The sequence below is a fragment of the Helianthus annuus genome, chromosome 9 (assembly GCF_002127325.2).
Source record: "Helianthus annuus cultivar XRQ/B chromosome 9, HanXRQr2.0-SUNRISE, whole genome shotgun sequence".
Lineage (NCBI taxonomy): Eukaryota > Viridiplantae > Streptophyta > Magnoliopsida > Asterales > Asteraceae > Helianthus > Helianthus annuus.
Window position 1 is genome coordinate 140734317 of NC_035441.2, and position 23305 is coordinate 140757621.

Consider the following 23305-nt stretch of genomic DNA (forward strand, 5'->3'; position numbering starts at 1 on the left):
GTTTAAAGTTTGAATTTTAGAAAATTTAGAGCTGGGAATATGCAGCAATAAACCAAGCAACCTACTGTCGAAAATAGGGTGTCGCGTCGCGCGACACCAAAGCAGCTTCATGGTCGTGTCACGCGACGTCTTTCGCGGCCCGCGACGGTTATTAGGGACGTCTGTCGCGGCCCGCGAGGGCCCTATCTGCTGCAAAAATTTTGGATTTTGTTTGTTTTGTTCAATGGACTTGTTTTAACATGTTTTTAACTCATCAAAACTAACTTACATGTTGGTTTTGAACTTAGGTACTCCTTGTATGCTAACGGATGATGATCAAGCTTGGAACAAGAACCGAACACACCACTTTTGAAGCTTCCGCCGTGATCTATTTTGTTTAGACTAAGTGGATCTTGTAAACACTAATTACTTCGTTTTGAATGTTTAAAACTAGTTGTGAAGTTAACTTGAATATAACAATCATGTAGGTTTATTATCTTAACTAAGATTTTGTAATGACGCATTTTTGTTTAAAAATGTGTTGTTTAATATTAAAATCTTATTTTAAGAAGATGGGTGTTACAGTTCTGTTAGTGATTCTCGATCAGGGATTTATTGGATTTAGGAGAGTTATGCATATTGTCACTTAAATATAAATAAAACAAGGATGATATACTTTGGTTTGCACAATAGCACTTAGACTAATGCTTATAAGCTTATTATTTGAACAGTGATGATACACTTTGGTAGCCATTGGTTGTCCTGTTTGACCATAATAAATGGTTAAACCTTTGAGTAAATGAAGGTAGTTCAAGTACTGCAACTACAACTCCGTTGCAATTGCAAATGTGAATCCCAATTCAACTTGTAAAGAAAAAACCCAAATCAAGTATTAAAAGTCCAACCCATTTCAAATTCTAAAGGTCAAACCCATTTCAAGTTCTAAAGGTAAAACATAGTGCAATTCTGCTTGCATGTCTTAATACGGGCTCTTGTTGATGTTACTAACTTCATATTGCTGGTTAATTAATGATAATCGATGGTTGGTTAATAGATTAGGAAATACTTTTGAATATGGAGGGAATATAAAACTTATACGTTCAGGGACCGAAATGGTAACTAAAGTTATGGGGGGGTATTTTAGTCTTTTCACTGAATTACAAACGGTATGTTAGTGACAGGGACTTGCTTGCGAGCAAACGACAACCACAGAGACTTGATTATTGATTTTTTTTTTCAAATGAGGGCTGATTGTGTAAGTGGGTGTAAACGACATGGACGTAAATTGTACTTTACTCTTTTAGTTAACATAATAATTTTCCAAAAAATGAAATTACTCGGGGTCTCAGCGTTTGGATTTACTCATAATAACATGACATAAATTGATACGTTCATTTCATCGCAACGAAACACTTTCAACTCTAGTACATAATTTATCTCTTAAATGTAAGAGTTCTATAACAAAAATCATAAAACGGGATGCTAGTCTCAAGATACGGTAACATTCACATCCATGTAATCCACGTCCTCATACCTCTCAAGTATACCTAAATTCGACCTGCTATGCATACGAAAAGTCAGATACGCTAAGTGAGTTTTAGTTTATATAAGAACTTCTAAAACATACTACATACATTAAAATGTCACAAACATTACTTTATCATCATATCATAACTTAAACCATGAAGCCATGGTTCATACATACGTAACATTTAAGGAAAACATTCATTTACATACTTTATAGTTTGCCGCTTACAAAGTCAGGATTTTGCATCATGTTGTAACATACGCATACCATGAGATCGTAGTGACCCAGTGGGTGACTCGTCATCACTCATATAACGGTATTCACACCATACCATACCCTAGTTGTACAACCAGTTGGCAAGCCATAAAGGCTTGTTCATTACGATACATATCATTGACAGTTGTCGCTGTCAGGTCCCAAAATTTCAATGGAAAACGTCATACCCTATTTTTACAATGTATTGACTTATAAAAAGATCACATTTCCTTGCATCAATTAACCCTTGCCACAACCCTTTTACTATTATATTTCCATTCGACAAGTTTATATAAGCATTTTACTTATCTTAAATAGACATCATGACAACATTACGACTTTAAGCCAAAACCTTTCTTTTCGTAAAACCATTCAGTGTTTAGAAAAACGTGCTTTACAATCAAAACATTACTGAGTTTGCATACCTCCGTGAAATATACTAAAGCATAAATATAGAACTACTATACTTATATTCTTGACCCTCTTAGAACGCTCTTACCATCATAATCAATTGTACAGGGTTCGCACGCCAACTGGGCCAACTTTTCGTGCAACAAACATAATCCTAGGTCAATCTCTTGCACAAACCCTCCATGCGAAATCATTACTTTTCGCATGGGCATGTTGTTCGCATGAACATAATATTTTGCATAGCATAAACATTTCACACAACATCCCATGCAAAAAGTCCCTTGAGTGAGATGTAGGGTTTCCCTTAGGGTCATGCAACGAAAAGTTCTAAATGAAGTGTTCATACGAAATGTCATTGAGCAAAAAGCTTATAAGCGAAATCTGCGCATCATGCAAAAAGATACCTACAAACCCTATCAAGCAACAATGGCGACTGGTTGCTTGATTTGAGCTTGTTTCACATCAAGAACCTAACATTATTGTTAGAAATTAATCATAACCTTATCATAACACGATACCAATCGTAAACCGATGTAAACACTCAAACTTTAATGTGATTCTTACCTTATTCTTTATGTAGCCGAATCATGGCTCGAAAGTCGAACCCCTTCGTGAATTAGCGAGAAAGCAACTTACACACACCTTCACTGCTTGCGGGCAACTCTAAGCTTGCAATCGAAAGTAACTGTGAATCAACCTTTGCGAAACACCGCAAAACCGATCCCCAACCCTCTCTCTTCACATATAATGAGGCACAATAATGAGAATTAGGAGGGAGGGGGATATTCATGGACTTTGTAGTAAAACTTTAACTCCTAGCCCTCTCACAAGTTTCTAGGAAAGTACTAGAAAATGGTCACTAGAAGTCTACACCATTGCATTAGGTTTCGTCCATGAAACTTGTTATATAGCAAATAACTGTAGGTAAACTTCATCATTTCGTTATTGATTCTCATGTAGCTTTCGATCCCTTCCTCTGCTACAACCGAGATTTTACACGACAAATTAGCTTGTTACGTAGTTGCATGTCTAAGTTGTCTAGGATTACCGCAGGTTCCTCAACGTAGTTTAGTCTGTCACCTACTTCAATTTCAACAAGTGGTACATGAGCTACCTTATCAGTAAGACATTTTCGTAGCCTCGTTGGTGCAATAGTGAAAAATATGATGAATGCCACCTAACTTTTCATGCAATTATACTTTGTACGCCACTTCCCCTACCCATGATGTAACAACCTGACGTTTCGGGTCGTTAGCTATCGTTATCATTTCACTCTTGAACGCTTGTATTCCGAGATTTCGATTTACGCAAAAGGGTTAAAAACTATGTTTTCAAACGCATATTACAACACTTATTCAAAACGCAGTTATCGCATTTAACGCTATTTACAACGCATACTATTTAAAACGCATTTTATCGCATTTCATCGCTTGTTTAGACTAAACGCACTCGCAACGCAAACTCATCGCAAATGCAACGCAAACTCGAAACGCGGATTTACTTTTATGCATTTACTTCTGTGTGTTATTTATGTGATTATTTCTTTAAATGTTATGTGGTTATCAACGCAACACTTATACGCTCAAATGCTTACTCGCAACTCGATTAAACGCAACGCAACGCATAACACATGAAATGAAAGTTGGAACACTAACAAACACAACTCGGTTGATCGAATGTACAACCGATCAAATGGACATTCGTCCGGATGACCAACCCGCCTGATGGCCATCCGACCGAAAGGCCATTCGACCGGCAAGCCATCCGACCGAACAACCCTCATGTGCACCGACTTAAACCCTCTCTCTCACTCTATAAATACCGTCGTACACCCTCCTTTCACTGATCTGACATCTCCATCCGACCACCCGCACTCAAGTCACTCTCAGTTACTTTTCATCGCGATTCAAGGCTATTTCGTACGTATTTCTCCTCAAATCTTGTACAACCATCATCTCTAATCACTTCTACATCATCTTCTTCATTAAAATCACACACAAACACTTACTTTTTCTCTGAAATCATTGATTTGGACCTCTTGAAGGTGGTTTTCACTTGTTTGCTTATGCAAACTGTTGAGAAACACCATTTGATCAAGAAGATGCTAGATCTAAAAGGATTTCACATATTTTAACATAATCTCAACAAGATTTCAACACTTTTCAACGGTTTTCAAGCTTTTCTTCAACTTTCTACACAAAACCGACGAAATCTACTCGTTCCTTAGTCGAGAGCCGGTTTGAGAACGGATTTCCACCGAAGAGATAGACCGATTTACGGGTTGAACATGAGATTTCACCAAGAACAGTCGTCTGTCCGAATGGGTGATTGGTCGATCGAATGAATTGAAATTGGTATGTTTCCATTGTCTGACACGTCATCACGTCGCCTCCATTAACGCAAAACTAGTTACTTAGAAAATTGTACCAAATTTCGAACAACAGACCATCTAATCGAATGGCCATCCGTTCGGATGACCATCCGACCGGATGACCTGCCCCTTTATAACTTACAATACTTAAACGTTTTAACAAAACTTCGAATCCCAACGATTTACAAACAAACACTCTCATTCGAACGGACATCCGTTCGAATGGTCATCCGCTCGGATGACCATCCGACCGGATGACTATCCGTTCGGATGGGTTGTTCCCATTCGTGCGGATCACTATCCGAACACCTTACCATTCGACATTATGTTACGCACTGTTCAACGCTTACGCTACTGTTCTATGCTCAGGCTAACTCCAACGCGCTCCCTTCAATCCAATCAAGTTGTGTTTACTTGTTTAAACACGCACTGTGAGTATACTCGAACCCATTTTCTTTTAACGCACTTTTGGGTGTTACGTACGTTCGCTATATCAAAACACAACAACACACAACACAAACACTTTTAACGCTAACCGTTCCCGCATGCTATACGTGTACTTTGAGTGCTTGTACTATGCTATACAGTGTTACACTATACCGCCTCTAGCAACGATAGTACTATAGTTTGGACTCAGCACCTGTCATGGACAGGGGTTGCTAGGGATCACAACACTTTACTTCACTGTTCGTTGAACGCGTGTCGCGCATACTCTACAACGCAGTCTCGTGGTTAAGTGTAGTCATTGATTGATAGTTACATGCTTCGCCCGTTACGTGTTACATGCTGGTTATGCGTAAACGCTTTTCTATACTATATGCTATGCAAACTTGTGTACTCACCTTTACATTTTATGTATTGAGTTATTTTAACGTATGTGACAGGTTGATGGAATCTTTTGCGGAATCAAGATAGGCAGTCTAGAAACTACACTAATAGAAATCTAGGTTGTCGAACTTGTTTTGTTTGAGACAAACTCGTTATCTGTAATAGTTACTTGTTGGATAGTTGTTGATTGGTATGGGACAATTAACCTTTAAAAATATTTGTAACAAATAGTTGTTATGGATCTCTCGAGCAATCTAGTTCGCCTAGTGCCGCGCCCCGATGATTCTGTCATCGGTTGGGGTGTGACACATGATGATATCCTGAATGGTCCAATAAACCTTGGACTCAACTTTCCCCGTTTACGGAATCTGATGATAGTCTTCCACGAAGATACCTTTAACATTACTCTGCCCCTGACTTTGCATTCATTAGGTCTGGGCCGTTTATCAACATAAGACTTCTGTATGTCTTGTGCAGCTTTCATATGGGTCTTTATCTTGATCATTTTTTGGGGGTGGCTTGGACAACCTTTAAACATCCCAATTCTTTCAGTCGGCCTTACACCTCCTCCCATAAAGCATCTTGTTAGGCGACCTACCTACTTGCATGATAGTTTTTGTTGTAGGAAAACCCTCCTAACAACACATATGATCATTCCAACTACCACCGAAGGCACTACTGCAAGCGCATAACATATCCTCGAGGGTTTGAATGGCTCTTTTAGACTGATCATCTACTTGAGGATGATATGCTATGCTGCTAATATGCTACCTCGTCCATCATCAATTCATGATAATTCTTTCCGAACTTTGACGTAAACCACATATCCCTGTCAGATTCAATCGACATTGCTACAATTAACAATGAACCGGAAGCCAAAGACCTTCACGTACAAGTTTTCGGCCCAAAAACCCTCCTCAAACCTCCACGGTTCTCTCCTCGAAGCGTTCGTAACAAATGATTTTTACCTTGGAAATCGACAACTTCCTTAACCTCTTAACATCCATTTCAGCACCTACAAAGCCACAAACTACCAATCCAATTAATTACACACACTCTACAAACACAAAAGTACATACAAACACACGAGTCAATCATCTCATAGTTTAAAGTGGTTATAATCAATCATTTAGAAACGCATGTCCCAAGCAACTTGAAGCACAATATTGGGACCATATGTGTAAAATTCAGTGCAGCAGCAGCATTTAGATGGGGGCCGTTTCAAATGCATCCGATCAGAATCAGAACACAACTCCTTAACAATAATAAACTCTGTTTGTTTTCACCCCTTTCAATTATCCAAACCCACCTCCGATTCGCTCAAAATCTTGATCACAATCCTCAACCCCATCAAAAAAACCCAAACTTTATCCCCTTTTACAACCCTAATTTACCTGATTTCTTACAATCTTGCATACATGGTCACTGACAATTCCCCCAATTTCGACGACGGAGCTGCCATTTACTCTGCAATGGTATCGATTCTGCTTTCAAAATTTCTTTAATCTTCAATTTACATTAGCGATTTATGTTTTGTTAAAACGTTTACTTTCTTGATTTAGTTTGATGTTTTAGATTATGTGAATTCAGCTTTATATTTGTTTTGATGAACCTGATTGGTTAAAATAGTTTGGTGGATGATGATTAGTGTTTTGATCAATTGCTGTTGTCACAGCCATATAAAGATTTGTTGTTGAATCTTATGAGTTTGGTTGTAATGTGTATTAGAGCTATTGAATTGTGTTGTTAGTGAATCTGTAAATTCTTTTTGTTTGTTTATAATAGGTGCCTTGTGAAGGCGAGGGGAAGAGAAAAGAGTTGACGGGTTTTGAAAACGAAGGAAGCAGAAGGAAGAAAAAGAAGAAGCAAGGTGGTACACCTCGTCCCGCTTGCTCTTGGGTACATTTTAGGTAATAGATATAATTTGTTTTTTTTTTTTTTTGCATTCAAATGTGTTGGCTTTTGATCTTTGTGTTACTGACTGACGTGTAATTGTGATTGGTGTTTTAGCCGGGAATTTATTAAGGAGTACAGTGCTTCCCATCCCGAATCCTCTGGTCTGAAAACTGTAAGCATCATGACTGCGATTTAAATTATGATGACCTGTTATTGTTTTATATATAAATGCTTAAAAAATGTTTAACCGGAGTTGGTGTTTTCCTATTTATTTAGGCAACAAGAGCAGCCTCGGATGCATGGAAAGTGATGTCTCTTGAAGAAAAATCAAAATACACAAAACGGGCTCGTGAAGTATGGGATGACTACTTGAGTGCTGCTCCTGCGCGCGAACCTAAACCTAGAAAGCAGGTAACACCGTGGCGGTTTTTTTTGCATGATGTGTTTTACGTGGTGAAGTTTTGAACTTTTTTACTTATGGGTGGTTTTGTGATGCAGGCCAACTTAGTCACTCGGTGTTCTCCCGGTCGTTTAGTCAATGTGCTAAAGCACTTCACGGAAGACCAAAAGGAAGCCGTGAAAAGCATGGGCTTTGGTAGTCTTCTCGATCTCAAATGTAGAACTTTGAGGCGTAGTTTATGCCTATGGTTGTTAGAAAGATTCAACACCATAAGGCGTAGCTTAGAGATATGCGGTGAAAGAATTCCTATATACCCGCATGATGTTGAACTTGTAATGGGTTTACCTGCTAGCGGTAAAGATGTGGTCAACTCAGGTCCTGACGACTTGGTTGCAGAATTGCGCCTAAAATACAACGCTTCAAATCGAGGAATTTCAGTTCGTTTTCTTGAAGAACGATTGGGACAACCGGAAGCAGGAGATGATTTTAAAAGAGCGTTTTTGCTTTATGTTTTAGGGACGCTTTTGTGCCCTACAGCAAGGCTAGATGTTAGCCCTTCGTTTCTGCATCTTTTGACGGATATGGATTGTATTCATGAATACAATTGGGCAAAATTTTTGCTTGATAGGTTAGTTAGGGAGGTGTCCCGCTATCGTCAAGGGAAACAACGGGCTGTTGGTGGTTGTCTTTTGTTTCTTCAGGTAAACTATAATGCATTTTTAATTGATTTGCTAAGTGTGTTTTTAAGTTTTGTTTGGAGTAAAATGGCATTTTCGTCCCTGAGGTTTGACCAGTTTTGCGACTTTCGTCCAAAGGTTTGTTTTTACGCATCTGGATCCAAAAGGTTTGAAATCTTGCCAATTTCATCCGACTGGGTATTGCCGTCTTTTTAGACTTTTTATTAATAAACTAAAAACACTACAAGAAATAAAGTCAACAGAGGTGGATCTTTATTTCTTATAGTGTTTCTAGTTTAATAGAAAAATGTCTAAAAAGACAGTAATACCCCCGACTTAACGGATAAAAATGGATGAAGTTAACGAGTTGGATGAAAATGGCAAGATTTCAAACTTTTTGGATCCAAATGCGGAAAAACAAACCTTTGGACGAAAGTCGCAAAACTGGCCAAACGTCAGGGACGAAAATGGCATTTTACTGTTTTGTTTGGAAATCTAATACTTATTAACATTCGCAGATATTTTACTATGAAAGTGTTGCTATTGGAGGAACGTGTGAACCGGTCCCCGTTGTTGTTCCATGCATAACACTGTGGACCGAAGAAGCTATTTCTGAGCGAGAGAAACAGGAGAAAGAGCTCGGTGGTTACGGTAGTGGAGAGGTAAGCCGTCGATATGCGATATAAATCATCTTTTTTCATATGGCTACAAGCGACATATACATTAATCACTCAATACGTCATTGTTCAGGTGATTTGTAAGGAGAGAGGTCTCGGTTTAGGGTTGTTAAATGGCCGTGATCATGTTGATGTGCGCCCGTTAAGACAGGTGGCTACTAGAGTTAATCGTGGTACTCTGGTTCGACAAGAAGATAACCTGGTAAAATATAAAATAATATTATCACACATTCACATTCTTTTGAATATAAAATAAATAATGTTTTTAGAATAAAATAATCTGACATGTGATTCAAAGTTACTGCAGGAAAGTGTACCATTTGCTTACAAGAACGAGAACACGCCACCTCTCCGAATCGATAACTATAGCTACAAAAATCCATTAGAGTATTCAAACACAAATCCTCACGACAATCGAGGTATGTACACAGGTCAATGTACATGCCCTCTTCTGAACTGCAACTTCACGGGTTTATTTCAAGAACTATCAGATCATTTCAGCACGAAACATTGGGATTCCGGAAGGCGTTTTCAGTATAATTCCCCGTTACCCGTGTCTTTAGGCATGGATGAAACGTTTCTTGTGCTTCAAGCAGAAGAAGACGGTGTTCTGTTTTTACTAAATAAAGGGACTGAAAATATTGGCCATACGGTTATGGTAACTTGTATTGGCCCGGGCAACAGCAATGAACAGTTTCTGTATTGTCTTGTATCAGAAAGAGGAACCAGCTCGTTAAAATTGAAGTCGTACACACAGACTCTACCGGGCCGGGTTGAAGGTATTCCTCCGTCTGATTTTCTTTTGGTCCCGTTTGGGTATCTTAATTCATCTGGGGAGCTTAATTTGGAGGTTTGTATATGGAGCCCTTCAGATTTAAGTGAAGTTTGACACCAAAAAAAAAAGTATTTTTTTTCAAGAGTTATTGAGTTTTTAAACCATTTTACTATGTTTTTTTGTTACAATAAAACCATCTAGTAAAGATGCTAAAAAACACTATACATATAATGAAATAAGTGTTTTTATTATTATTATTTTTCAAAGAAAGATGGTTGGTTTGTGACTAGAAGACAGGTACCATGGTCCATAGAAGCCTTTGCTCTTTTTTTTTTTTTTTTTTTTTGGTTTTTTCTTGGATTTAGGAATTGTATGTAGTAGGGTTATGTTGAAAATGATATGTTTTCTTAAGTTTTAGTTTACTTATAGTAGAACATTTATAATTGCTGAAAGTATTTGTGAAGTTTTCTGAATATATAGATTGCAAAACTTGGATTTTTTTTAATAATATCAGAATGTGTGTTCAATACCTTTTGTATGTATGTACTTTTGGTGACTGAGAATTTTCTTGTGTGTTGAACATGACTTTTCGGATTTTAGAATATACACATGTATATTTTGAAATTTTATTTGTAATAATAATATCATATACAAACTTGATCGCCGGATGTTGTCATCGAGGTGGGCACTGACCCTTCTCGTGATGATTGTAGTTGACTCTGTTACGTAGAGCGATGGTTTTAGCTTAACTTTGTAACATTGGTATGTTATAAACACTGGAATATTTTAACACAGTTCATTATATTGATGAAAATATGGTCGTAGAATTTGAAAAAATAAACTAGTGGAAGTCTTATAAGGGTGGTTTACATGTACAAATCAAACATTTATCTTATCATCAAAATGATGCAAGACGTTTTGAAACTGGAGTTCAAGTCTTGACCAAATGTGTAGTACAAAAAGTAATAAATATAGTGAGTGACCCATTCCTCACATTAATGAATATGTAATGATATCTTGGATTAGGATCAAATACAAAGGATCCTAATTGTAAGAAGTGTAAGAAGGATTTATAGAGTGACAAGTGTCCAATAACCTAAAAAAACCCACTACAAAAAAAAAAAAAAAAAAAACCTTAAACATCCACCACCACCAAAAACCTAAACCCCCCCCCCCCCACACACATCACCCACCCTAAATTTTTTTTTTTTTTTTTTTTTTTTTGCCGAGGGGGTGGGGGGTGGGTGTGGGTGTTTAGTTTTTTTTAGATTTTTTTTTAGGTTTTTGGGGGTGTGTGTGTGTGTGTGGGGGGGGGGGTTAAGTTTTTTTTTTTTTTTTTGGGGGGGGGGGTGGGGGGGGTTAGGTTTTTTGGTTGGGGGGGGGGTTAGGTTTTTGGGTGGTGGTGGGGGGGTGGGGGTGGGGGTGGGTGTTAAGGTTTTTGGTGGTGATGTAGTGGGTTTAGTTTTAGGTTATTAGACACTTGTCACTCTATAAATACTTCTTACACTTCTTACAATTAGAAGCCTTTGTAGAATAACTTGACCCATCATATCATAGCTGAAAACCGAACCGAAACAATTTAAAAGTCACATAGGGAATATATTTATTAAGGCAACATAGACCTAGTAAGTCAAGGGTGTTGTATCCCAAGATTATATGAAGATTCACTTTACCGCTATCGTAGTCCACTAGTATGGAGACTCTGGTGCTTGTGCATCACTTCTGCACAACACAGGTAGGTACGGGGGCTATTGGGACGGCTAAGTGGGGTTTCGATCAATCGATCATCATCATCAACGATTTTAAAGTCAGTTATTTTTTATGGATTGTTAATCAAGCTATTGTTTCTCTTGAAACAAGATTTAATCAATACCACTGATTCGAAAAAAAATTATTTTGTTTCCTAAAAAGTTGAAATATAAAGAAGAATTGGACGTTGATGCTAATGAACTTTATTTGGAGTTGAAGTTGATTGAAACATTCTTACTTGTTAGCCCTTCTGATGCTTTAAACAATATCATGGGGCTCAGTCATTTTCCTAATGCTATAAATGCATCTCTAGGGCTTTTGACAATTCCAGTAACGGTGACATCGACAAAAAGAAACTTTTCAAAATTGATGTTTTTAAGTCTTATTTGTGATTGACAATGTCCCAAAAAAGACTTAATGGATCGGTGATAATATCTATTGAAAACGAAATATTATTTGCGATGTGATCCATAGAAAAGGTGAAAATTATAGAAAGAAGCTTTTTAAAAATTGAAAACGAAATATTATTTGCGATGCGATCCATAGAAGAGGTGAAAATTATAGAAAGAAGCTTTTTAAAATTGAAGTTGTTGAAGTCTTATTTGCGATCGACAATGTCTCAAGAAAAACTTAACGGGTCGGTGATGATATCTATTGAAAACGAAATATTATTTGTGATGAAAATTATAGAAAGAAGCTTTTTAAAATTGAAGTTGTTGAAGTCTTATTTGCGATTGACAATGTCCAAACAAAGATTTAATGGATCGGTGTTGATATCTATTGAAGACGAAATATTATGTGCGATCCACCATGTCCCAAGAAGGACTTATTTGCGATCGAAAATGTCCCAAGAATGACTTGATCGAGAGCTTTGCTTCCAAAAACGCTAGAAGAGCCTCACAATTTGCTTAAGTAAGTTAGTTCAAAAATTTTGGCACACTACTATTGTTTTGTTTATTTTATGACTATTAATCAATTATTGTCGTATCGTGGTTTTTGAATATATAATTGATAAGTTCATTTTAGTCCCTGTGGTTTAGGCCAATTTGCTAGTTTAGCCTAAAGGTTTCATTTTTCGCCTGTGGGTCTAAAAAGGTTTCACCAGTGCCATTTTAGTCTACTGGGTTAACTCATCCATCTTTTCTGTTAACAAGAAGGGCAATTCGGTCATTTTATATGGCCGAATTGTCCTTCTAATTAATAGAATTACATATAAAATGACCGAATTGCCCTTCTCGTTAACAGAAAAAATGGATGAAGTTAACCTAGTGGACTAAAATGGCATGGATGAAGTTAACCTAGTGGACTAAAATGGCAACGATGAAACATTTTTGGACCTACAGACGAAAAATGAAACCTTTAGACTAAACTGACAAAATGTTCACAAACCACAGAGATTAAAATGGCATTTAACTCTTTTTTTTTCTTTTTTTTCTCACACAAGATCCAAATTTTTTTTTTTTTTTATCATTCTCGCCTTCTCTGGACGGCCCTTCGTAGGTATTAGGCCTGGCAAACTTATATTGGTGATCAGGAGCTGCCCCACGACGAGTCATAGTTACACATTGATGGCTTAATCAACGAACTAAAAATGTATTAAAGTCAACTTAACTTACATTTTCTATCCAAATGACCCCATTCCTTACAAATAATGCGTTTCTATAATTAATTTATATATTTCCATCCAAACTATAAATAAGCAATAAATAGAGTTGTACTCTAAACGTTGGAAGTTTCAAAAAAAAAAAAAAAAGTTATATTTTTCATTTTTAACTCAAAGACATTCATCCTTTGCATTTTAATCCCTTTAATTTTTTACTTTTAACAAAAGTTTTTCATTTTTTTTGCAATTTAACCCCAACATTTTTTTTATTTTCAACTTTGATCCCAAATACTTTTCATCTTTGGCAATTTTTTCGTTTTATATTTCGTACTAAATTTTGCGAGTTAACACACCGTAATGCCCGTGTGTTTCCGTTTGACAGACCCCTCGGAACGCGTCTATTTTTCCCTACTTAACAGGTTCGTCACAACGTGCGGATCCTTTTTTTATGTTTTACATTTATGTCTAATTTTTTTCGCATTAACATGCCACAACAAATGCGTGTTGTTCAACGATTTTCCGTTTGTTTTTTGAAGATGTTATTTTACCTTTTTATTTATTTTGTTTTTACGAATTTTTCCGGTGTTGATGGTCGCTGACAGTGGTGTAGCATTGGTGCTACTTGGCACGGTTTATGGACCCCGTCGCAACACAGGGGGTTTAGTACTAGTTTCTTAAAAGAACAACGTTGATTTCGGTATTCGGTACGTTCGGCATCGCTACCTACAAGTACGGGTACAGGTAAAAAAGATACCGGTATGGAATTTTATATAGAACTTTAAAAGTTTTTTTATATTATGTTTTATTTCGTATTATGGTATTTATGGTAGTTGTATCGATTTTATCTATTTGATAGGGTTAAGTTATTCTACAAAGGCTATTTAAAATAAGACGTGTACAAAGACACAATGGATCGCACAAGATGACACAATGTTGAGCAAAATATAACACAATGCTGAAAAATATAACACACGTTGAGGAAAAAAAGACACAATAAGTCGCAAAAAAGACACAATGACGCAAATATAAAAAAATACACAATGATAATAAACAAAACTTCTAAAATCTACAACCTATAAATCCAAAAGTGAAAACCTAAAATCTCACATATTAGAGTTTGATGAGACGGTTCCAATGCCGCTTGAAAGAGGTCAATCAGAGGCCGTTTGAAACCCTTTGTACGACTTTTTATTTTTAGGACCCTTTGTATTTGATCCTATTGTATTGGTAGTCTTACACATTTTACCTATTTGGTACTCGTACCAGTGCTCAAAAAATAAAACTAAAATAAAGTGGTACGAAAGCCCGTACCGAAATACCTGTACTGTACCAATATATTCGGTACGCCATTTGATACCTAGTTTTGTTCAAATTCGGTACTAGTATTTTCGATATTGGTACGGGTACGATACCAATCCCATCCCTACATGTTTATGCTTTGAGACATGAGGGTACAAATCTAGCCACCTATTTTTTGAACGTCCAACTTCCTCGGTTAGTACTCTTACCACTATAAATTTCTCGCGGATTATAAACTGAAGAAACACGGAACTAATTTTAGGTTTATTAGTTGGGTTTATGTTTCAAACATGAGGGTTAATCTTCTTATCCTTCCTGAGCTGAGTGTGATCCTTCCTGCAAAACAGTAACACCGTTAAGCTCGTTAAGAGGGGAATATGGGGGTTTCCCTCTTAACCACTCTCCGGCGTGAGAATAAGTAACTGCTTTAAGGAAAATAAGTGTGTGTTAAGAGTGAGAGTAGAGAGAACGGAATGTTTAACCTGTGTATGGAGGTGCCTATTTATAGTCGGAGTGGTGTAGGAGGAGATGAGTTGATGGGCCTTGGGCTGGAAGGTGACAACAAGGGATATCCTCTTTGTCTCTCTGGTGACGACCGTTAGTGGCTTCTAGAAGATCTTCGGTGCTGGTGCACCTTGATTGGAGCCACGTGTCCGAGTTGTCGGCCCTGTTGTCCTTCTGACCTCGGCAGGTGAGTGGAGATCGTGGGGCAGTTGTCGTCGCCCCCTGATTGGTGCCACGTAAGCGTCCTTGTGTACCTTTTGTCTCCTTCACGATCGTTAACCGTGGAGCACGATAGGGTACAGCCTGCTGGACGCTGATTGGCTTGTTCTTCTACCACTTGTACCTTTGATGCTTCTTCGAATGGCCCTAGGCCGTTACCCTCGCGCGACCTTTGGTGTGTGCCCAAGTATTCGACGCAAGGTTCTGGGGTTGAGGGCTCTTATTCAGGATGCTAAGTGTGAAACCTGATGTAATGTCTTGCTTGGACCCGCGCGCGAGGCTAAGGTATTGTCTAAGTTGCTCGCGCAGGGTCTGCAGAAAAAACAGGTTAGTGAATAAGGAGTATGGTTCAGCTCGTTGGTCTGCGTGGCTTTTTGAGACCATACCCCTTCACAAACTTATCACATTTCAAATCTCCGTATAAGATTATTCATACTTTGATCCGTATTTCAAGAATCTTGATTTGAACTTAGTATAGTCATTTTAATTAAAGCCTAAATATTTCAGAAATTTCATGCAGTGTTCAACGCGTAAAGGATCCCATCAGGGCCTTCACTCAGCTCTTAAAATGGGCCCATGGTTTTTCTCAAGCCCAAAATTTCAGGCCCTAAGAACTAAAGGGAAACTCACCCAGCCGATGAGTTGTTTTATCCAAATTCCGATTAAAATTGTTAAAATCGAGTTGGGAGTTCCATACACAAAATCCAAATCGAGTTGAATTCGCAGGTAACAACGTACAGGTTTCTGATTTCATATTCACATTGTCGGATCATTAGGTGGTGAGGATACGAACCTTTTAAGTTGGGATTCATGCTAATGGTTTAAATTGAAGTGTGTTTTGAAATCAAATTTCTGCAAATTTATCTTCTTTGAACCTTGTTAAGTAATTGCCAGGTGAAAATTATAGAAAGATTTATGTAAATTAGACCTACTACAAGTTATGCCGAACATCCAACAAGCAGTTTGTATGTAAAATTGAACCCCATTACGCGTACTTGAGATGTTAATGGATTTGCATACTTGGTGTACTGGTGGTGGGTCTAAAATAAGTTTTTATTGGAATTTAAACGCGATGCTAGTGGTTTTTATTGATTGGGTTTGGGTTTGTTCTTTGTTATAGGTTTGTGTTGACCTAACCCATTTTTGGTTTGGGGTGAAAAATCCTGGATTCGTCACTGTATAATATGGGGGGGTCTTCATAATAAACATACAACGCGTTTCTTCTACTAATCGGAAGCAGCCAGAAAATGCACCATTTATCAACACCGTCGTCACTGATGCTCCGCCGCTTTTGCTGTTTGGCAACGCCTTCCTTTTCGTCTTCTGCTGCTGCTGTATTTTCTACTTCTGTTGCTTCTCTCACCCCTCCTTCCGGCAGGAAGAAAAAACTCGTTTTCTTGGGGTCTCCATCGGTAACCTCTAGCTACCTCCATGCTTGTACAATTTATACAAACAAAGCATTGTATTGAGATTTGAGTGATGATTCGATATAGGTCGCTGCTTCTGTTCTGGAGACTCTTCTAGACGCGTCATCTGCTTCTAATTCTATATTTGAGGTTTTGCTCAACTTTTGATGAACTGTACTCAATGTTTCAATATAACCACTCAAGTTCAAATCAGCATGATTGGATTGGATTGAATTCCCTGTTGTGAATCAGGTTGCAGCTATTGTTACTCAGCCGCCATCAGGAAGAGACAGGGGAAGAAAGGTTTTGCCATCTCCTGTTGCACAGCATGCTCTTCATAGAGGTTTCCCTGCAGATCTCATTTTCACACCTGTTAAAGCCAGTGAGGTAGTACTATGTCTCTCTTTTTTGTCTACTGATTTCCTATCTTTTATAATCGCTTATGTTTATTGTTATCCATTAGTTGTCTATAATCAGTGTCCATGTTATTAGTTGCTATGTTTTTGCAAATTACTGAGAGACTGGGGTTTCTGCACTTGATTGAAGTAATTTTTTTTTTAATATATATGGTATTCATCTATGGACTTGCATTAGACAGATCATAAGATGGTGAATGACAGAATGAGTGTAATACATGTACTGAAAAATTTGTGAATGAATGTTACATATACAGGAGCGGTCCACATAGTTGTCAATAGTGAGCGTAGTGATCGCTATAGCACACTACATAGTGTATAGGTCTAGGCTCGCTATTAGGGTTGTAGCGATAATAGCGACAATTTATTTATTTTTTGTTTTTTTTAAATATGAACAGCAATTACATATAGCTATAAATTAGCTGGATTTTAGGTTTTTTTAAATACACATGTAAAATAGCATATATACTAGGGTATTTTGATATAATATACATATAAAAGTTTTCATTTTTTTTTCTAGTGTATTGCTATTTGTAAAATAGATGCCCGCTATGTATCGCTATTCGCTATGTAGCATATAGGTACCTTATCGTTATTTGTCGCTGTTTGCCATTAACAACTATGGCGGTCCATACGGAACCAATTCTAAGTCGAGAATGGCAAGAAACACATAAACACTTGTATCTTTAACTATTATACATAAGGCGGTTATGTAACTGCTTAAGCACATCTCTTTCACTGTATTTCACCGGTGGTTATGCAGTTCTTGTGGTATTCTATTTCAAATTGGTTCTATATTGAACGCACTATATCTTAGTACTGGTTATAGCTTACTTAAGATAACATTATAGTATTTTCCTAAATATGCACTTCTGTATTTAATTGCCTTTTTGATTTTCTTTATGTTTTACTTAGTGTTACGTAAAGTTCTAGGCACAAATGTCTTATGGGCTTAGTCATGAGGAGTTCACTGAGGAGTGTAACTCATTAACATGGAGTGAACAGCTTGCAGAAGGTTCAACATTAACAATAATATATATACGTTAAAATTAGCATTTCGTAGCCTATGCATATAACATGTCCAGTCAAATTAAGGTATCACTAATCAACAGATTAATATTAACATGTTCACTAAAATTGGTTTACCACCAAGGGTAACTATTTCAATAAGCACAAGCTACGTATCGACCATCAACTTCTAATCAAACAGTCATCTGTTAGCAATAATAAATCAACATCCAGATCTATTAACCAATTTCATTCACTTAGCAATTACAAGATGTTATTGTTAATCACAAGATTCGTAGAACACAAAGGATTAAGAGGCATACCAAAAGCAAGACAAAGACCATTCTGTTGATTATTCAATCTTTGTTTTCATACTAGTGTGTACCGTATTATTTGAAACAACATTGAACAGGCTGGCGGTTCATTTAAGTTAAAGAACGCGATAATTAAAATCAATGTTCTCATATGATCGTTTTCACTTTCAAATTATTTTATCAGCTTAAAGTTTATACTTCATATTTCACTGTCATGCAGGAAGCATTTTTGTCTGACTTTAGAGCACTTGAGCCAGAACTTTGCATTACCGCAGCATATGGAAATATATTACCAACCAAGTTTTTAAAGATTCCATCATTAGGTTAGTGTTTTTTTATCAGCATTTTCTGGTTTGTAAAACTTTTCATGATTTTTTCATCTAGACTTTTGTAACCCTAGAGGGTCATATGTTGCAGTCTCATCACTCATATAATAACTCATAAACACGTAAAAGCGTATTAAGTTGCTTTACAGTTTTCTAATTTTATGTGAATAAAAGTTTCACGGAACTCTGATTTTAGGCATAAATGTTTTCGATTGTTCTTAGGGACTGTAAATATACACCCAAGTTTGCTGCCTTTATACCGTGGAGCAGCTCCTGTTCAGAGAGCTTTGCAGGTTCATTTTACTTTCATAAATTTGAAATTAACTAGTAAACTTTTACGCCACTGTAAAAATACAAAATTTATCAGGATGGAGTTAAAAAGACCGGAGTATCATTAGCATTCACTGTCCGAGCTCTAGACGCTGGGCCCATTATTGCACGTGAAGAAATCGAAATAGATGACAATATTAAGGTATGCAGTTTTACAACCTTACATCGAACCACAAATCATTTTACATTTAAATGAATAATATATTTTTATGCAGGCTCCAGAATTGCTTGATCTGCTATTTGCACAAGGTTCTAAACTTCTAATTCAAGAGCTTCCGTCTATATTTGACGGGTCTGCAATGACAAAAGCTGAAGCGCAGGATGACTCAAAAGCCACTTTAGCTCCAAAGGTATGTTTACTTTACTTTGTGCTTGACTGTTTGTTGACCGTAAAAAAATTGTAGAATGTGAATTTGGTAACACATATTATGCAGATAAGTCAAGAGGAGTCATGGCTGTCTTTTGACGAAGAAGCTTCAGTTCTACATAATAAGGTACGCCTTTAGTTTTACTTACATCTTGTCTAATTCAAGTCGGTTATCATGACATACAACCTTTTAGGTGCGGGCTTTTGCAGGTTGGCCCGGAACCCGAGCTAGAATTCTTGTAATCGATGAAAAGAGTGATAAACGCAGCGAGCTTGAGCTCAAAGTTATCACTTCAAGGGTTTATCGGGGTAGTGATGTTCAGAGTAGTGAAGATGACGAGGTTACCTTTAGGAAAGGGTCACTGATCATACCATGTGGCCGGAACACAGCTCTTGAGGTGAGCAACTTTAAAAAAAAAATTATGTAAAAAAACATAAATTGAATGTTGATTTATTTATTAAGATTGTTGGTGATATGTTAATTTCACAAATGTTAGATCTTGGAAGTTCAGCTGCCAGGTAAGAAAGTGGTGAATGCAGCTGCATTTTGGAATGGTTTGAGAGGTCAAAAGCTGAAGAAGTTGACTAGTTGAAGTTGTAGAAGCAAATTTTTTTTAATCTAAAAGTAGGTTTAAAGACTTCAATAAAAGAAGCATTTTTTTATTCATTCATAATTTTATTGTCTGATTTTCTTATACTTTTGTTGGAAAAATTAAAATGTGTTTTCCTATACCAGTTCTTATACATTTTCCTATACCTTTGGGTCGTTTGGTTCGCATAAAATTTTTAGAAGGATTTGGATTTGGAATTTGAAAGAATTGTAATTAATTCTATTAAAAATTGGGGTAACTTTGTAGGATAGTTCCAAGTTTTAAAAGTGTTCCAATTAGGTCACTTAAGTTTTAAAAGTGTTCCAATCAGGTCACTCAACATTTACTTTTCATTAAAATTTAGTGGTTTTTCATCAATTTCATAGTTAACCGTGGTTATGTGGTTTTTTGTTTATTTTTTCCCTTTTATTTGATGCTAACGTTGAGTGATGACGTGGATTTTAACTTGTTTTTTTTTTTAATTTTTAATGTCATTAAAGTGTTTATAATTTTTATAAATATAATTTCATATATTAAAATAATCCGACTCCAGCATCTTATGCTTTATTTTTTTCTTGACACATGGAAAAAAGGACATGGCTCGATTTGATTTTAAGTTATTTAATTGGGACAAAAACGATAAGAGTGATCTAATTAGAACACTTTTAAAACTTGGTTACTATTCTATGACATCACATCCACATCTCCACCGGTTTCTTTCTCATAGATGGTATAACAGCTTCGGCGCCATAGGTTAAGCCGAATGGAGTTCCTCCATTGCTGGTTTTGTGCATCGTTCGGTGCACCCATAGTACATTTGGCAATTCATCTGCCCAACCCTTTCCTTCGGTGCCCCCCCAATCTTCGTTTGATCCCATAAACAATCCGTCGGTTAATTTGTTCGACTTGCCCATTCCCCTGCGGATGAGTGACGGATGAGAAGATCTGGTTGATTCTGTCACACCCGCTCATAGCGGAAGCGCGAGGTGTGATCTGATCGGTTCTCATTGCATAACAATATAAGTGAACATACTAAATGAAAAAAAAAAACAAGCTCCAATGCCATTGTCATAATCGTTTTAAAAGAACGCGACATAAGTTAAATGTAATGGTTACAAACTATCAAATGAAAATAAGTTGTCATTGTTTTATACATCAAAATGTAAGTCATAAAATGTCAAGGCTTTGACCACTATATCACCGCAAAGGGGCGGTATATAACGGGCAAGCCCTTCAAATGGTGGCATGGAGTCTTGATTCCTGCTTTCCTTGACTGAAATGTCCGCATGGTCCACTAATTTCCTAACATACATGTTAAGTTTGAAAACATCAACAAAAGTTGGCGAGTTCATGCAGTTTAGCTGTAAGAGATGTATTTGTAAAATGGGAGTTGTATAAAATGTATCTGTAAAATGTGAGTTGTATAAAATGTATCCATAAAATGTGAGTTGTATAAACTGTATCCATAAAATGTGAGTTGTATAAACTGTATCCATAAAATGTGAGTTGTATAAACTGTATCCATAAAATGTGAGTTGTATAAGATGAAACCAGTATATAAGACGTATTATGTAAAGCGTCAATGAAATCGTTGATCATTAATGTTTCGCGAGGACATTAATATGTGTGACGAAATAGGAAGCAATCCAAACCTAGACGATTTCGTGTCGACTACTATCGACTGGGACACAAACGCACTCTTCTGTATGGGTCCACGACCAAGAGTGGGGCTCGCCAAAACCCATTAGATCTAACCCTCTGTACCTAGGTCCAAACTGGGTTAATGGTGCTTAGATGTATGACCCTAATCGCACATGATCTAAGGTGTTTCATTCCATGACTTAACATACAATTGAACATGTATTTTCCCCGATAGTTGTAAAGTTGTAAAACATTTAAAATGAATAGGGGACATGAACTCACAGAATTGTGTCCGTGAATGGTAAGTAACTGTGATCTGACGTACGGTCGTCCTGAATAGTGTCGACCTACAAACGTTCTATATTAGTTAGACACTTCGGTCTTTATAAATGACTTGAGTACAAGTCTTGTGTCTTAAATATGTGTAAGACTTGTATGTCTTTGTTGTTCGTTGAACTGTGTTTTAGATGTATGATTTGTTAAACTGTTATATATATATATATTTCACCAAATATATATATATATATATATATATATATATATATATATATGTATATGAAATCTTGTATCTTGGGAGTTGTATCATTGGGTCTTGTCTGAATAAATTGTATAATTGTATTTTCATAAATTATATGTCATTGGGCCGAGCCCATGTCTTAATGTTATTGGGCCTAGCCCAAGAATTTATGTTATTGGGCCTAAATAGTATTGGGCCTTAAGAGTATTGGGCCTAAATAGTATTGGGCTTAATGTTATTGGGCCTTGGCCCATATGTTTGGTATTGGGCTTAGCCCGTAAATTTTTGATATTGGGCTTAGCCCATGTATTTATGTTAAGCCCATTTAGGAAGATAAGCCCATTTATATAATATAAGCCCATTTGTTTAAAATAAGCCCATTTGTATAAAACAAGCCCATTTGTAAAGATATAAGCCCATTTAGTAAAAATAAGTCCATTTTGTGAATATAAGCCCATTTAGTAAAATCTTGTAATTTATATAAAAATCACCAAGTTTTAGTTAATAAAAAACATAATAGTTTTTATAAGTTTCAAAACATCCGGATATTGTTTTTGGTGATTTATATGTATTCGCGTCGAATGATCGCTTAAGCGTCGTAGTAACTCCTCGGAATGGCGATATGTTCATAGATTCGCTCGTCGTCCGTTTTGACCATAAGTTGTGTCCGAAAGCTCAGAATGTCCGTAAGTTGTTTTTAAGGCGTGTTTACGTGTAGTCTTGTAAGACTTTAGTCGAGATGTACATTGTGTTTATTTGTACCATTGTATTCAAGTTCCTAGTTATAATACATATAACTAATACAAACAAATAACACATAGCACTTAAGTTGTTAAGTTAACTAAATATATATTTTCTTAAAAATATATATTTATATCAAATTTGCTTTTATAAAAACTTTTCTTTAAAATATTTTTAATCTAATAAAGATTTTGTCAAAAATAATAGTTTTCATAACTTATGATTTCTAAGAAAAAAATTGGCCATATTTCATTAGAAATATGGACTTTGCCATGTTTAATAAAACATATATTTTTCTTTTCAAAATCACCAACAATTTACTCATAATATTCTTAACAAAAACATATGAGATTTATAACATAAACTTAACAAGATGAACTCTTAATCATGTAGGGTTTTGGTATGATCTTTACATATGTTTACTAGTTCAAAAATCATACTTTACTTCTAGTTTTATCAAACTTTTATACAAAACCCA

General features: G+C 36.5%; 2 protein-coding genes across 5 annotated transcripts; both read left to right on the top strand.

The window, feature by feature from the left end:
- Positions 1-6487: 6487 nt before the first annotated feature.
- On the top strand, positions 6488-10326 carry LOC110878964. 2 transcript variants are annotated; one of them, XM_022127366.2, is made up of 8 exons: positions 6488-6847; positions 7158-7282; positions 7383-7440; positions 7545-7679; positions 7767-8369; positions 8864-9007; positions 9096-9224; positions 9330-10326. In XM_022127366.2, the coding sequence occupies exons 1-8, from the start codon at positions 6791-6793 to the stop codon at positions 9909-9911; spliced, it is 1833 nt and encodes a 610-aa protein (XP_021983058.1). In that variant the 5' UTR covers positions 6488-6790; the 3' UTR covers positions 9912-10326. The 2 variants fall into 2 exon arrangements, with proteins under 2 accessions (XP_021983058.1, XP_021983057.1); XM_022127365.2 differs by having other exon boundaries at positions 6489-6847; positions 9321-10326.
- A 5448-nt stretch (positions 10327-15774) lies between these two features.
- On the top strand, positions 15775-20092 carry LOC110878963 (methionyl-tRNA formyltransferase). Of its 3 annotated transcripts, none has more exons than XM_022127362.2 (11): positions 15775-15897; positions 16292-16583; positions 16665-16727; positions 16830-16964; positions 18536-18638; positions 18864-18934; positions 19009-19113; positions 19187-19321; positions 19406-19465; positions 19533-19736; positions 19836-20092. In XM_022127362.2, exons 2-11 carry the CDS (start codon positions 16419-16421, stop codon positions 19929-19931), a joined length of 1137 nt encoding a protein of 378 aa, XP_021983054.1. In that variant the 5' UTR covers positions 15775-15897; positions 16292-16418; the 3' UTR covers positions 19932-20092. The 3 variants fall into 3 exon arrangements, with proteins under 3 accessions (XP_021983054.1, XP_021983055.1, XP_021983056.1); XM_022127363.2 differs by having other exon boundaries at positions 15826-15950; XM_022127364.2 differs by lacking the exon at positions 15775-15897 and adding an exon at positions 15971-16065.
- The last annotated feature ends 3213 nt before the right edge of the window (positions 20093-23305 follow it).

What these genes read in the sequence shown, in the direction of transcription:
- LOC110878964 (XM_022127365.2), top strand. Translation starts at nt 6,791, where the DNA reads ATGGTCACTGACAATTCCCCCAATTTCGACGACGGAGCTGCCATTTAC. An exon ending in AACCTAAACCTAGAAAGCAG is followed by an intron (nt 7,680 to 7,766) that starts GTAACACCGTGG and finishes TTTGTGATGCAG; the next exon opens with GCCAACTTAGTCACTCGGTG. An exon ending in TTCGACAAGAAGATAACCTG is followed by an intron (nt 9,225 to 9,320) that starts GTAAAATATAAA and finishes TGTGATTCAAAG; the next exon opens with TTACTGCAGGAAAGTGTACC.
- LOC110878963 (XM_022127362.2), top strand. Translation starts at nt 16,419, where the DNA reads ATGCACCATTTATCAACACCGTCGTCACTGATGCTCCGCCGCTTTTGC. An exon ending in CACCTGTTAAAGCCAGTGAG is followed by an intron (nt 16,965 to 18,535) that starts GTAGTACTATGT and finishes ACTGTCATGCAG; the next exon opens with GAAGCATTTTTGTCTGACTT. An exon ending in TTTAAAGATTCCATCATTAG is followed by an intron (nt 18,639 to 18,863) that starts GTTAGTGTTTTT and finishes GATTGTTCTTAG; the next exon opens with GGACTGTAAATATACACCCA.